Source organism: Hippichthys cyanospilos, chromosome 5 (genome assembly GCF_059441005.1).
Source record: "Hippichthys cyanospilos isolate Australia breed blue-spotted pipefish chromosome 5, RoL_Hcya_1.0, whole genome shotgun sequence".
Lineage (NCBI taxonomy): Eukaryota > Metazoa > Chordata > Actinopteri > Syngnathiformes > Syngnathidae > Hippichthys > Hippichthys cyanospilos.
The window spans coordinates 24,254,473-24,270,615 of NC_142373.1; the positions used below are offsets into that span (position 1 = coordinate 24,254,473).

General features: G+C 39.9%; 1 protein-coding gene across 1 annotated transcript; it reads left to right on the plus strand.

Annotated features, from left to right (window-relative positions):
- Positions 1 to 910: 910 nt before the first annotated feature.
- On the plus strand, positions 911 to 15,705 carry LOC148424066 (tumor necrosis factor ligand superfamily member 11-like). The gene is made up of 4 exons (XM_088415499.1): positions 911 to 1,293; positions 6,575 to 6,610; positions 13,298 to 13,424; positions 14,919 to 15,705. Exons 1-4 carry the CDS (start codon positions 1,093 to 1,095, stop codon positions 15,353 to 15,355), a joined length of 801 nt encoding a protein of 266 aa, XP_088271625.1. The 5' UTR covers positions 911 to 1,092; the 3' UTR covers positions 15,356 to 15,705.
- Positions 15,706 to 16,143: the final 438 nt, after the last annotated feature.

The window sequence follows — 16,143 nt, forward strand, 5'->3', positions numbered from 1 at the left end:
TGCTTTCCGTGGGTTTGTTCTGCCCAGACCCTTGTGCACATCTGCTGGTGTCACCATGAGAGGTCGGTCCTGTGCTCAATCCATGCCCAGCATCCTTCTCTGCTGACCAGGATTCTGAGCTTCAAAGTGGGCGTAGAACTCATTCAGCTCATCTGGCAGTGTGGCTCAGCTGAATGTGCCTGGGCTGCTCTTCTGTCGATAGTCCGCGATGTGTTGAAGTCCTTCCCACATGTGCTGAGGGTCAGCAGTGGAGTAATAACCCTCCAGTATTTGCCTGTACTGTCTCTTGTCCTCTCTGTTCTCTTCCCTGTGAAGACTTACATTTCACACAATAGAGCAAATAATAAAGTAGGCAATAAAAACAATAATAAAGCAAAATTATTATTATAGTAGTAACGAAGCACTACTAAAGGAAAGGACTCACATTCTGAACAGCTTAATGACATTATATACATATTAGGATGATAGTGCAAAATAGCATGTACTGTAGTCCAAAATATAATGTGGTTAGCAGCTTTTCTGCTCTGTGCAGGATTTGTGCATGAGGTAAAGTGCCTGGTAATGAAACAGGTTAGTGCGGGAGGGATTCGTTCGGAATCCAGATCGCCTGTGGGTAGAAGCTGTTTGCCAACCCTGTCGGCCTGGCCCTATGTCAATAAAGTGGTTCGATGCTAATTGCAATTCATTGTCATTTAAATTTGCACTTGTGCAGCCAAATGTGGCAAACCAAACTGACATCAGATTGTGTCATGACATAACTCGTCAGTTGCAAAAGCGTGGGGCGCAAAAATGGTGGGGTGTGGACACGCGAAGGGAGTGGGCGAGTCACGTGTTCCTGTGGTTGCGATAAGGACCGGCGCACTACCTGCAGCGCGCTCACTCACTCTGGTCCATCTGGACTAATATCAGCCGTCTCGCCAGTGGGACAGGATCGAGGAGGGAGTTCATCTTCACACTCTCTTACCCTGCTTCGGCCCACCCACTTCACCACTGACACACACACACACACACGCACTCCCACACGCGCGCAGTGCAACCAGTGCTTCACTTCAGCGCGTCCATTGAGTCCCATCTGCTCGTACGCACGGGAGCATGGCAGCCGCCCGTGACGAGTACAGAGGCTACATGCGCACCACCGTGGACGTGGAGGCCGGTCACCACCGCCTGCAGCCGGCGGCCGGCTCGGAACACTCGCACCGGCCTCTCCTGTTCGGCACCCTGGCGGTCATGGGATTGCTCCAGGTGGCGTCCAGTGTGGCCATCCTGCTGCACCTGACCGGCTATTTGCAGGAGGTAAGGAGCGGCTAGCTTCTTGTCTTTCTCTTTTACTCATAATGCCCTAGATTAGAAGGTGGAAAGAGAGCGGCATGGTTTGAGCTAATTGAATGTCATCTGCACTAAAAGGCTAAAAAGTGAGCGCAAGGATGCGTCAAATGGGCTTTGTTCTCTGGCTAGAGGAGGGGAATATTTCCACGGGATTTTAAAAGATAAATAGAAATATCCAATATCGTCTTGCACAACGCAGATGTTTCCACTCGACTGTGCACATCCGCTGGTAATATGCGCAAGATAAGCAATGAAGTATCAACAGTTTACTAAAAGTTCAAGAGCACTCGAAACGTTCCAACATGCAAAGTGCAACAACAACATGTTTTTTTTGGTGACGAATAATCAAGATAGTCTGCACGCCTCATTTGATTTTGTCAGGTCATTATGAAAGCCCTTCTCTTCATTTACAATAATATTTACATTGTGCCACGATTGGCTTTTTGGGAGACTTTGTGGTGGTTTGGGGGAGTTGGATGATGGTCGTGTTGAGACAAGCCAAAATGGAGCAGACCACATTTGAGCTGTGTCAGGGTGCTTCGGGTTCACCTGGAAAGCATCCGGATGACTTTCTGCTGGTCTCTCACGCTCGGTGTGTTTATGGAATGATATGCTTTCACTTCGTCTTCTGTATAAACACTTTGCTGCTGAGTGTCTTTATAAAAAACTCGCTGAAGCTGTTGCAAGTAAACTTATTACATACTTAAAGCATGAGCGAGGTTTGTGTAAAGTGTACTCAAGGTTAATTGTATTTTGTACATACTGTATTGGTAGGTAGGGATAATGCCATGTTCTAATCTAGATGTGCATCAAGTTCAATTTTTGGTGTGTTTCGAAGTTATACAGACAAGTCTGAATTTTGAGATGTATGCCTTTAATAAAGTACAGTGGATGGGGGGAAATTGTGTCTACTTACACAAAGTTTATTCCCTAATGTGTCAGATTTATTGTGAAATTCTACTTTGAGTGACAGCTTAACACCTTGAAACATGCAAGTTTGGCTCCCTGACAACTGCCAGCAAGTCTGCTTCACTTTGTTCCTCAAAGCGATGTTATTTAATTGCCTCCTGTTTCTTGAGAAATTAAAGGAGGTTCCGAGGATTACTTTTATATACTGTATATCCTTTTGAGACCCAGTCTATTAATTACTGTCCACGGTGTTCATGCTGAGACGAAATAGACACAACAGTACACACACACACACACACACACACACACACACACACATATATATATATATATATATATATATATATATATATATATATATATATATATATATATATATATATATAGAGAGAGAGAGAGAGAGAGAGAGAGAGAGAGAGAGAGAGAGAGAGAGAGAGAGAGAGAGAGAGAGAGAGAGAGAGAGAGAGAGAGAGGGGGGGGGATTGTAGACAGAAGGAATCAATGATTTTGTTCATGCTTTTTTTCTGTGCTACTAATCAATGTATATCAGCTATTTTAGACATTTTCCAAACATTTTGGATATTTAAAGTCAAGGAGCTAACATGTTAACTGTGAAACATTGGATGCATTGGCAAAGTGACAACTTGCTGTCAAAGTACCTTTCAAGAACAACAATGAACACTTCCATAACAATATTACTTTGGTTGAAGATGAGTGTGTGAATGTTGTGGATCAGCTGCCTTTTTGGCAAGCAATAAATTTGACTTTTCTCATATGTGCAGTAACATTTATTAGAATGCAAATGCAATAATGGATCAATACCCTCTTTAAGATACCTACATTTTCTAGGTCTATTAAAAATGTAGGACTTTAATGTGAACGTACTTGCCCCACCTCCTTATTTTTTGTGCATATCATTTCTATCACATAAATCAGGGCAACCCAAGGATATAAATTTCTAAATTATGATTTTATTGGGGGGGGGGGGGGTTATCACCCCATGCTAAGAAGTAATTGCCCTGTATCCCCCTGACTTGTTAAATCCCTAAAGAACTGTGACTGAGAAATAGGCAAGTTGAGTTCAATTTCACAGGCCAGACTCAAGCCTGACTATCACCATCTTTGTTCAATCAAGAAATCAAATAAAGACATCTGTTAGACAAATAAAGTAGGCTATAAAATCCCAAGAACAAATGCATAATGCTATGAATCAAAGAAATTCCAGGAAAAAAACTAGAAAAAAAGTGATTGAGATCTATCATTCTAGAATTGGTTACAGTACCATTTCCAAGCCTTTGGTGGTACAGCAAAACCACTGTTAGAACCATTATCTAAAAATGGAGAAAACTGGAAACAGTGGAAAACCTTCCCTTGAGTGGTCGACCAACGGAGAATATTCCAAGAGTGTGACGACAACTTATCCAGGAGGTTACAAAAAAAAATGGAAAAACATCCAAAGAATTACAAGTCTCGCTGGCCCCAGTTAAGGTCAGTGTTCACGACTCCACTGTAACAAAGGTACTTGCGAATAATGACATCAATTGAAAGATTGTCAGGCAAAGTTGTCACAAAAGAAAACAAATGATGGTCTCACATTTCACGAGTCGAAAATGTCAATTTTGTCAAGGTGTGCAACCTGTTACATCTGGCGTAAAAATGGAACAGTATTTGATAAAAAAGAACACGATGCAAACATTAAAGCATGGTAGTGGTAGTGTGATGGTCTGGGGCTGCTTTGCTTCCTCAGGACCAGGACAACTTTCTGTGATCAAAGGACAAATGAATTCTTCTGTTCACCAGAAGTGCTGAAGGAGAACATCAGTTAGTGCTCTCAAACTCAAGCGCTTTAGGATCATGCAGTAGACCAACAATTCAAAACAGACCAACAAGTCCTCCTCAGAATTTTAACGCTTTGTAATGGCCAAGTCAAAACCCAGATTTATTTTCAATTGAGGTGTTGTGGTGTGACAGTTCAATATGGCAGAATTGAAACAATGACGAGTAGTTCAAATTTCCTCCACAGCGATGTGAAAGACTAATCACCAATTAATCGCAAATGTTTAATGTTAGTTATTACTGTTAAGGGGGACACAACTGACTATTAAGTTTACCTTTTCACATACGGTCAGGGTAGGTTTGTATTTTTACCCCCCTTTGTAAATAACATCATTATATAGCAACTGTATTTGATATGTCACTGGTTTGTCGATATTAATATCGGTTTGCTGAAAAGAAACCTTTGCGAGGGATGAAGTTGCAAAAAAAAAAAAAAATCACAGAAATCAGAAGGGGGCAAATACTTTTTCACAGCACAATATTTGAATGCATGTAAAGTTGCTTAGGGTTTAACCTCAACCAGAAAGAAGTGTTGAGAATAAGCACAGATATCGGAACTGGGTATTTATCGTATCCATGTCATGTGTACTGCCAAAGGCTGCACAGTAAGTTACCATTTTGTGACATCTGTGAAATGATCCATTCACTCAGTGGTCGCCGGAACAAAACAATGTTTATACCCCCAACATGGATACATGTTACCCCCACAAAAAAACTACACTAGAGACTCCGCAGAGCATTATAATAATGTCTATGGGAACAAAGCAGTCCTTTACAGCAGTCAGTGAATCAGTTCTGTGTTTCTAGACTTGTTTAGTGCAACGTACCCCTACCAACTGTTCATGACTTGGACACTGCAAGTACTAGGACAAGAGCAGGACACCACCTTGCCCGGCTTTTTTCTTTGAAGCGGCACCATCCCTCAATGCATATTCAAACCAGCATCTTTCCATTAACCTCTTAAACAAGTCATTTCAAGTCAAATCATCATTGTAGTGCCATTCCTACTTTATTCAAAGTTACATCTTAGCTGTCGTTGATGGGTTTTACCGCACTGTATGACACTTTGGTTAATGACTGTATTTTTGTGTTTATATCCCATGGATACAGTTTGATAAAATGACTAACAGTATCAGTTAAAAGTTTGGAAGCACTCTCTTGATCAGTTTAAAAATTCACAATTGTAGATTAATATTTAAAAAATTAAACTATTTGGTAAACTAAAACAATTTATGAATCAAAACTGTTTAATAACTTGGTTTTTCCCATATATCAACTTTGCATTTTTGTTATGATCTGTTTCCTTTGTCAGCTTTATGATTTGGATATTGGTTTATGACCTGAAAGTGATTTAATTTCACAGCTGTGCATTTTCAGGAGCTATCACCTTGGGTAGTGTGACCATTAACGGTGTTTGAGTTCACAAGCACACAGTTACAGGACAAGCATTAAATTTGAAAGTGGTTCCTAAAATTTTACTGGTATTATATTTGTCAGAAGTGCAAATTTCTTGTGTATTTTAACATATTTAGACACGTATGTATGACTATACAGTAATCCTAATTCTGAGAAGTCGGTTGATCAGTTCAACCCCACCATTTTGCGTAAAGGAATTCTGATCTTGCGTGTTTATTGTAACACGAGAAATCGAAAAGCTGGGTTTGGCCCATTAAATGGCAGTATTGCTCACTCTGCAAAGACCTGGCATAGGCTCTCTTAGTCTTGCAGGTTCATGACCTGCTGTTAACCACAATATGGAAGTTGGGACTGCTTGGTGGAGTAAAGACATCTGACATCCATATTAAAGAAATATGAGTATACTTATTACATACACTTGGCGTTTAGACTTCAACACAAGACACTTTGTTTTTATATATTTGTTGCTGGGTGTAGGCCAGCAGAGGGAGAAGAGTGACTGCGTTTAATTTGACTGGTTTGGAATGGATGTGGAATACCAGCCAGAGTAAGACTCATCCTCGACAAGAAGCCCTGTCAGATGAGCGCGCAGAGTCTTTGTCAAGCTGATGACAGGGGCCGCATGCTTGTATGAGTCAGGAAATATGCAAGGAGTGCAGTCTGGCACTGGACCATCATGCTCCTTCAACACCTGCGCAACTTAGATCTGAGAGCCAAGTTCAGGAACGCTGCGCTGATCATTTTATGCAAATGTTTTTTTTTTTCTCCTTTCCCTTCTTTCTTTGAGAGCCCCAAAGCCTTGTTGACACAATCCCAAGAAGAACCAAGCTCCAAATCACTTTGACTTTTAAGCCTGCTACTTGGGAACGCTGAGTGAACTTTGGATGTTAACTCCACTCCCACACACACATGCACAAATGCCCGCAAACACATGCAGACACACAAACACACAGATAGAGTACAAGCAGCCTGGACCTTTTCTATTTTGTAAAGAGTGATCCTATCAAATGTCAAGAAAGCGCTTATATGACATCCTCTGATAGGGTGTGATGATTCACTGACCTCTGTCCTCCTTTCCTGTTTCCAGGTAGATCTGACCACTGCTCCACGTCGGCCTATAGAGGTGAGTGCAATTGCCCATGTAGAATTATTTTAAAGAACATAATGAATGGTAGCCTGTACCTGTAAAGCGCATGGCAAAGCAACAATGAAAGAAACAATTTATTTTCATAAAAATGCCCGGCTAGTTCAAAAACAATATTCTGATTACTATTACATTTGTGGAATATGAACTAAGCAACAGTTTTACCACTCTCTGTTGGGGAGAAATGACATCAAAGTTGCCCATGGCCAATGACCAATCACACCTTGTTTATTTGTTTGGTCATGTGACATTTGGAGGCCGAAATGAGATGTGTTACCTGAACCCAAAGCTACTGCGATGTCATTTTGAGTCTACAGCAAGTGGAAAATGGATACATTTGGTTGTATGTTGCTACTTAATTCATATTCCACAAACGTAATATTAATCAGAATGCTGTGTTTAGACTAATGGGGGTACATAAAACATACTATTGTAAAGCTATCTTTAGAGTTGAGTTCCCCTTTAATTATAAAGACGAAAACAAAGGACATTATTTCATGCAAAAGGAAGATAAATACTGACACAATAAGTGTCACCGGGGACTATGGAACTCGGATCTTTGTAAAAAGCTGTTCCTGTTTTTCAGCAGAGGGGGTGAAATCAGATAAAATGTAAAGAAAGAAGGTAACAAGCAACAAAAAAGTACAAAGTACACTTTCAATCTTGTTTTGTATTTTCATTAAGGCTCGCATGGGAACCATTCAAAATGTGAGTGATGCGTTTCTCATGTTTATATGCTGTTTTCTTAAGTCACAAATAGTATACAGTATTTATCATCTTATTGTACAAGCCTAATCCACATTTCAATACTTTAATGCTGTTGCTGTTTAGTGTTCCAATTTCTCCCACTTTACAAGAAACGACTACAGCACAAATGGTAGAGGTAATTAACATTTCGAAGCATTTCAGGCAAATTTGTTCATCTGGAGTCATGAATAGTTTTAATGATGCAGTAATGTCATTGAAACCTTACAGTGCTAAAGGTTCCTTTTTTCCTGAACAAATTTAGTACATGTAAAGCCCCCCTTCATTTCATTGTAAAAGCAGTCCACGACTGAAAAAAAAACAACTTTATTACATAGTATGCATACAAAGGTGTCAGTCACAATTATGACGCCTACACACTTTTACTTAAATGCAACACAGTGAGTGGAAAATTGAGCTCACATAAATATATGTCGTGAATTAATGAACCCCCACTGCATAGCAGTGTCACTCTGGTAACACGTCAAAGTGCCTGGTCCAATTGAATTTAACACCTGATGCCAACCAAAACAGCAGCACTTACAGAGAAATGTCTCACGAACAGTCTTGTAGCTGGCTTAAAGTACAAGATATAGCTAGACGGCCACATTAACGACAATTAGTATTCCAGTCGACTTTTCCCACCTCACAACAAACTGCCTCCATTGCTTTTCCATTACAACAGGTGGAGGACGTAATGGAGGTGGAATATACTCAACTTTGCCGGCCTTTTGAAGCGTGTGTGTGTTCCCACATTTCACAAGTGTCGAGTATCAACCACTATTTTTGTGGCACTTCAAAATATGCTTTGCCATTGCATGATGTGATGACGTCACAAAGTGCAGCCCATCGAATGCACAAAAGCCTTAATACTAAAATTAACATTCTATTTACTGGTTTAAGCCAGTGAGACTGAGCTGCACACCTGCTGTTAAGATCAAGTATAATGTATAAAGTACATACATTTTGTGTTTTATGGTAAATAATGAATATCCAACTTCTTTGGGTTCTTCTTTTAAATACGGAATGTCTACTTGACTCTTTTTATGGTATGTGATTTAAATACAATTTCATTCTGTACTGAGGGAGTCTGTTTCGGATTTCCTTTGAGAGGATGAGCCAGTCTACACCCTTGCCGCTTCCCATGACAGGAACACTAGGCTCATGTTGCACTTGAGGTCCTTCAGGAGATTGCTGGGGAGGGCGGACCGGTTGCTAGGGGTAGCAGTCTTTGACCGGCTCATGATTTTATTTGATTTTGGGGTCCCCGATTTGATTCAGATTCGATTTTCAATTCAGAACGATTCAAAACTAATAAATTCAATGAAAAAAATAATCCTGCTTCAATCTATAGATGTGCAAGACAGAAAAACAGACTGTCTTTTTTTTTTTTTTTTTTTTTTACATTTACTAAGGTTCTTTTTTTCATTTACTCAATTTTGATTTGTATGGAACATGCCTTTTCCCTCTAAAATAGATTGTGAACAGCTGCTACTCTTTTAAGCTGGCTATAGATTGTATAGCTTTTATACCCTAGTATAAAATATGACAAAAAAAAAGGTAGAATAGGATAAATTGTCTTTTCACAGGAAATTAAAGTACCAAAATATTATGTAAAAAAAAACTTTCCCAAATAAAATATATGATTATTTCTCAGTACATTTACAGAAAACTCATCCATCCTTCCATCCATTTTCCAGAGCGGCTTATCCCCACATGATATAAAAATAAACTTTTCCAAGTGAGCGGCTAAATTGAGGGTATTGGCAAAGCATGAAACATGTGCCTGTTCATCTCTGAGTGGCAGCATTATCTGTCAGAATTGTAACATATTATTTAGGAGAGTGTAAACAGTATTTTCATTCATTTACATGTATGCAAATAATATTTAAAAATGTATCTAATTTAGAGTTTGCATAAATTGTTTTGATTTTTTTTTATTTATTTCATTTTGTTTTGTGGACATTGTGACGTTTTGTGTTGTTCATTAAGACCATTTTCTTTCTGTTCTGTGAATATTTGATCCTAGCTAGCTCATTTAATTAATTAAAAAAAAACCCAATTAGTTAAAAAAAAAAAAACATGATTAGGACCTTTAATAGGGAAACAACACTTTTAATGCTGACACAATCAACAGATCCATGACGATCAAACTCCATTTGTTTGCAGCGGAGTCAAACGTTGAATTTCCATTCGCACCCGGGTGGCTTTTATGTGTCACACAAGTTTGCAAAATGTGACAAGACCGCATTCAACAAGGACAGGGCAGTTGAATTTCTTCCATTGTTTGTTTTTGTGCATCCTGTCAGGCAAGCTTGACTTTCCAGAAGGAGCTGGGTGGTGACGTCATGGCACAGCGCACCGCCGACGTAGTGTGGAAGCCGACAGGAATCGTATCGATACATTTTTATCTATATTGATTTAGTAACGTTTTAAATGGATTTAAATCATAGTAAGTGAGAATCCATATTCATATGAATCTTTTTTTTTGGCGCACTCATACAAATGACTGTAGGTGCAAATGCATTATCTTTAAGTGAAAACTTAAGGATGTCGACTACTTGATTGTGCATGCAAACACCAGCAGTGAACATGTGCCATCATGCCCGCTTCATTTGGCACATCTTTTATTTGGCAACACTAGCTGCAGTGTTGTGGAACTGTGATTACCTTGCTCTTTTCGTTTTTGCTTAATTCCCTTCAGGAGTTGCCACAACGAATCAACCTTTTCCATCCCTCTCTATTCGCAGAATTTGCTGCTCTAACTCCAGCGATCTACAAGTCTCCTTCTCGCATCCATAAATTGCTTCTTTTGTCCCTCTCTTAACTGTCAGCTCCATTTACAGCATTCTCTAACATACTGTATATCCACTGTCACAGTTCTGCACTTTCAAAACGTCTCAAACTGGAATCTCGAATTTATCTCCGAAACATCTAACCTATGTAGTGTCTCTGATGAGGTAATTGCAAATCCCGTGCATTCTTAACAGCCTTGTGTCTCGTTTAATTGTCATTACTAACATCCCCTCACTACTGCTTTTTAAACTTTGCACTTTAGCTAGGATTCGTTATGTCCCAGAATACCCTTGACACTTTACTCTACCTTCCCCATTCTGCTTCTATGACTCCACCACCCCTCTTCCAACTCTTGATCTCCTGGAGTTGTGATAAAAATACAATGACAAGTTAAGGAATTTCATCATCAGGTTGTAACAACAAAATGACAACTGTTGAGGAAAATTATATGTTGTAGGTGCAATGTGATTTCTTTCCTCTCCCCTTGACTCTCAACTTGTAACTGAAGTGTAAAAGGAAGACCGCCACCCCCCTCAAAAACAAAGAACACTCGCTCAACTGAGCTATTGAGGCAGGTGCTTGATATCTTGTTCGCTAAGCTTCTAGTTCCGCAAACATTTTGGGGAGTGCAGTCTTGGTTTGAGTGAAACCTTACCTGCCAATGATTCTCAGAAGGATTTTTCCTAAAGCCACATTTTCTATACTCTTCCTTCTGTTTTGCATCAGGTTTCCTTGAGAATCAAGACAAGACAAGACAAAGATTGTTTCCAAGTAACAGTATTATTGCTTCCAAATAAAATGAATATAAAAGTAAATAGCAGTCCTCCAATTATTAACTAAGACGAAAACCTCTAAAGTAAACTTTATGTAAACTTGGATAACATTACCTTACATGAACTCTGCAACCCGCCGTCTGTGCACCATTGGCATAACATAACGGTCTCATCTCCGTTGTTTCTGGCACCAACAATCATAAAGTCCAATCCAGAACAATATCCTTGGCTAACATACCAATAATGAAGACACAGAACTCCAGACAATACCACAGACTAAATAACTACCTCACCCAGAAGCAGTACTAAGCATGCCATTGAGGTTTTCAAGTAGGCATTTTTCTTCATCAAGTTATTGTGAAAAGATACCTCCAGAGGATTTAATGGGCCCCTATCATGGAAATTCAACTTTTTTAGAGCTTTTAACTATGACAATGTCTATTTCTCACCGTAAACACCCGCAAAGTGTTAGCTTCCTTAGTTGACACACTTACAGGAATTCCTTATTCAGTCTGTACTCTCAGCACCTGCCCTGCTCAAGCAGATAAAATGGCTTGTGAGGGGTACAGTGATGTCAGATTGGCCAGGAAGGCCCTCATACTGCCTTGTACCACCGGCGCGCCCTCTCTGTTGCAGTTTTATAGCGGGCCAGCTTTAGAATGACATCATGAAGGGGGCAAGGGAGCCACTTTGTGAGAGGGGTTGTTTCAGTCAACGGGTCGTTTTACCTCCCGATTAGAAATGTCGCGACCAAACATCCTTATACTTCATTAGTAATTAAATCGCCAATGTGCCAAACGTAAGATTTCATCATATATATATATATATATATATATATATATATATATATACACTACTGTGGAAAGTTTAAAATTCCATACAGGTTTTTTTAATCACGCAATTCTAAGTATGTAAACCAATTTCCTGGCAACAGCCCCTTCAGTGTTGCTACTTTATAAAGTGGTCTCTGCGGCTTCATTAAATCCAAATCCAACAGGATGCTACTTCCGCTTGCCTAGCGGCGTTTGTCTATTACACACTTTCCTGGGCATGCCTTTACTCCGCAAGCATCTAAGTATTCTCCCTGAGCCAGTGGCTTTGATGTTTTTGGCACCTACACAATTGTGAGAATATTACAGAATTCAACAGTCCCACTGGATGACAAACTTAAAAGATGATACATGGCATGTGGAACTTGTGGAACTCAATTTTTATTCTATCTTGCGGAAGAACATCTCCCACTCCATTGCTCCTACAGCATACCAATTCCCTCACACTCCTTGAATTTCCTCCATGGCTTCCTCGTAAAGCCAAACAGCCACTGAGTTAATCCTTTAATGGACATGGAGTATCTAGACTCATATTGACATCTTGATTAAAACTGATCACTTTTGAACATACCAGGTTGAGTCAAATGTGTCTTTGGTGGATCTTGGCTCACTTCGTCTTATTGGAACAAATTAATATTTAAAACATTAGTTTAAATATGTTGAAAAAAAAAAGTTTTATTTTTTAACTGAATAGTCAACCCTCCAGGAGAGATAAAGGATGCACTTGTTAAATTACAATCACCTGCGGTGATATTTTGGTTTTTGAGTTGAAGAAATGAATAGTAAAATATTGGCATATCAGACAAAGGCAGTTTGTAACTGTAAAAATTGATTATGTGAACGGCCGCAGCTAACACGAGCAGTGTGCATTTTGCTAAAGTCACTCATCTGTTGAAAAATGAGCATGTAAAAAAAGTGCCTCCCTGTTTGTTTTCATTTGCATGTTGAATTGTGAATTTTCTTGCAGTCTGCTCGATAAGAAGAAAATTTGAAAACTGGAAAATGTATATTAGAAATTCTGGTAAAAAAAGGTGGGCTGTAACAATGATTGATTTATGCTTACGAATTACAATTTACACGTGTATGATTGCTAGAGGATTTTTAAAAAAGTATCTTCATTCATTTCATTTTTTTAATGACTAAAGCCTCTCAGCAGGTCCACTAGCGAAAGCTTTGTGTTTTCCCCTGTATCGCCAGCCAGAAGTGTTGCAACAAAACATTTTTCAAGTTGTTATGTTGATGTAAAGGGTGTAAATATTGTTGCTTTCAAGCCAGCTGTGAGTTGGCGGTAACTGTTTACTTGCTTGGAAACCATGTTTGGATTGAATGAGACAGTGTATGCGCGCACTCTGTCTCGACTGCCGTCAAGTACTCCTTACTAAAAGACTTGACAATTATTTCAAATGACAGCTGTGGTGAAAGATATAATGGTTTTATTACTGGCGTTTTGGGGTTGGTTTGTCGTTTTACATTTACCCTGCTCTTTTGTCACAATTTGTCGTCTGGTTCACTCTTTGCGGTAGGAAGTACAGACGGAGCCGGTGCTGAACGCTCTGAGAGCTACCAAGAAGAGTCAGCGCTTCAAGAAACAGGAGAAGAACCCACCCTCCGCCCACCTTCCCATCAAGGTGCATCAGCAGTTGGCTAAGCGTGAGTCCTTTTCATCTAGCATAAATTCATGGAATGCAAACTGTTGTGAACTCATTTTTGTCCTGCTCTAGAAAAGTCATTTTTGATAGTGTAGGCAAAAGACAGGTTTACTTCTAGTAGGTTGTTTTTCTGATTTGCGCTCTTTGGATAAAAGAAAGAAAACGAAGTACAAAAGGTCAGTAAAATTGGAGAAATGTTTGTACTGAATACTGGAGATACTGAAGCCAATTGTAACAATAAGTACATTTTAATCCCCCCCAAAAAAAAAACAAACTCCCAAAGCAGCTTTTACAGTTGTTACACGATTAGCGATTTTTTTATTTTTAAAACAAACTACCCCAAAGCAGATATAATCAAAATAGAAATAAAATACAATAATTTAAATAACACAAAGAGCAAGAACAATTGTGAAAAACTTCAAGCACGTGCAACGTATCAAACAAAAACCGCCATGAACGACCATGTAACACTTATTCAAAGTATCAATGAAAATCACCATGGACTGAAGGTCAATGGGAAATGTGTAGAAAAAAATACATACAAAGCTCCGTGGAAGGACACCACCGGATGATATATGCAAAGTAACAAAGAAACCAACATAAAATGATTTAACACACAGTACTTACGTGGAGGTAGACTGCTTGGAAATGACGCAGGAAAGACAACCAAAGAATAATCCAAAGACAGTTTTTTACTATATATGTATATATGTGTGTATATGTGTATACAGTGTGTGTGTGTGTGTGTGCGCGTGTGTGTGTGTGTGTGTGTGTGTATATATATATATATATATATATATATATATGTATATATATGTATTAAGAGAGAAACATTAATATGCAACTCAATAATGCCACTGTATTATTTGTTACTGTTTTGACTTGAAAATATTCATACACGAAACAATATCTCCATCAACAATAGGGATCTTCTTCCCCAAACCAGGTACCTGTTGTAACTGTAAGATCTATTTTTTTTTTATGTCATGGAAACATACAGTAAACTGACCAACCAGCTCACCACCAATTTTGTTATGTCCAGCAATGATGCATTGTGGTCATTAAATTGTTACATTGTTAACATGTAAGCCATTAACACTATTTTCAACATATTGTAAATCGATTTGAACAAATCGCAAGCAAAAAATATAAAGAAAATACAGTGTGTATGTTCATTACTGCGCGCAGGCATGTACTGTTCCAAAGAAGTAAGGTTTGGAGCGTTGGTCTGCGGTGTCAGCAAGGCTGCGCGTAAGGGTCAGGGCGGGAGCCCCGTAGCCTCCAGCAGCTTGCGTGTGTGTGCTCTGAGTGTGTTCATGGCGTTCAACAAACAGCTAAAAAGAGCATAGACGACTCTAGCTCTCTTTTTCCATTTCTATGCAACGGCTTTACAGTCGGTGAAAACACACACAAAAAATATCACTCGCAATATTGCTCGAACGCAGTTATTGAAGCATGATTTAACACAGGACGAATCTGCTGTCTTTCCTCGCAGCGGGTGAACCAAGCGCAATCCCCATCGACTGGGACGAGGTGCACGGGTACCGTCACAGGATGGACTACCAGAAGGGCAAATTACTGGTCGTCAAGTCGGGCTTCTACTACGTCTATGCCAAAACCTGCTTCCGCTATTACGAGTACCCCGGGGACGGAGGCCAAGGCGGCGGACCCTCCGTGGACGTGAGCAATACGCAGCTCATTCAGTACGTCTACCACGAGAGCATCAAGCAGAATAGCAAAGCGGACCTGTTGATGAAAACGGGCAGCACCATGCGCTGGGACAACTCCAGCTACAACATGTACTGCGCCCAGCAGGGCCGAGGTCTCTGGCTGGAGAAAGGGGATGCCTTATATGTCACCGTGTCCAACGCGTGGATGCTGGATCCTGATGGAGTGGGGACGTACTTTGGGGCTATTAAGTTGGGTAATTGAAAATGTTGACGCTTGGGACGCCGCCATGCTACTGAAGTGACCCCAAATAACCACTGATATTGTGCATTTGATAATTTGACCACATAGCTTTTATGACACAGACAAAACTAGAGTAGACTCAGTCCAACGTCGCGCTGGATTCTTTGATTTTTTTTTTTTTTTTTTTTGTACATTATTCATTGAGATCAAATTTTACTTTGTTTTTATGCACTGATGAGACAAGACCGGGTGCAAAGTAAGGAATTGTTGGCAAAGAAGATCAGCGTCATCATGGAAATAGTGAAGCTGATGCAACATCTGTTTGCATTTTAACATTAGTGGGACTGAATATATTCTGTAGCTGTCAGTGCCCCCCCCCCCCCCCCCCCCCCCCCAAAAAAAAAAAAAAAAAGTTCTGTTGGTGCAAACGAGGTGGCAAAGACGAGGTGCGTTTTTGACTTTTACGTGCAAATCAGACCCCACAAAAATTGTGCCTGGAGTATTCCATTCTGTTGTTACAACACCACATCATACGTTTCCCGTCAGACGTGATCCGTCTCCCAATTCAAGCAGCAGAGACACTTTATCCCAGAAAGCATCCCAACTCCGGGGTGCAAATTTAACCTTCACCTTTGCCTTTGAAAGGTTCCTACCCTTATCCTTGACTTAAGATGTTATGTGACGACATTCAACCGTGTTTTATTTGAATTCTTTAATTGTGCTCATTAAGATGAGCTGAAGCCTATCCGAGGTTATCCCGGGTGAGGCGGAATGCCAGTCGTTTGCAATGCACATTCAGACAAACAACT

Coding starts and splice junctions, on each gene's coding strand:
- LOC148424066 (XM_088415499.1), top strand. CDS start 1,093: ATGGCAGCCGCCCGTGACGAGTACAGAGGCTACATGCGCACCACCGTG. Junction 1,294..6,574: donor TGACCGGCTATTTGCAGGAG/GTAAGGAGCGGC, acceptor TCCTGTTTCCAG/GTAGATCTGACCACTGCTCC. Junction 13,425..14,918: donor GCATCAGCAGTTGGCTAAGC/GTGAGTCCTTTT, acceptor CTTTCCTCGCAG/CGGGTGAACCAAGCGCAATC.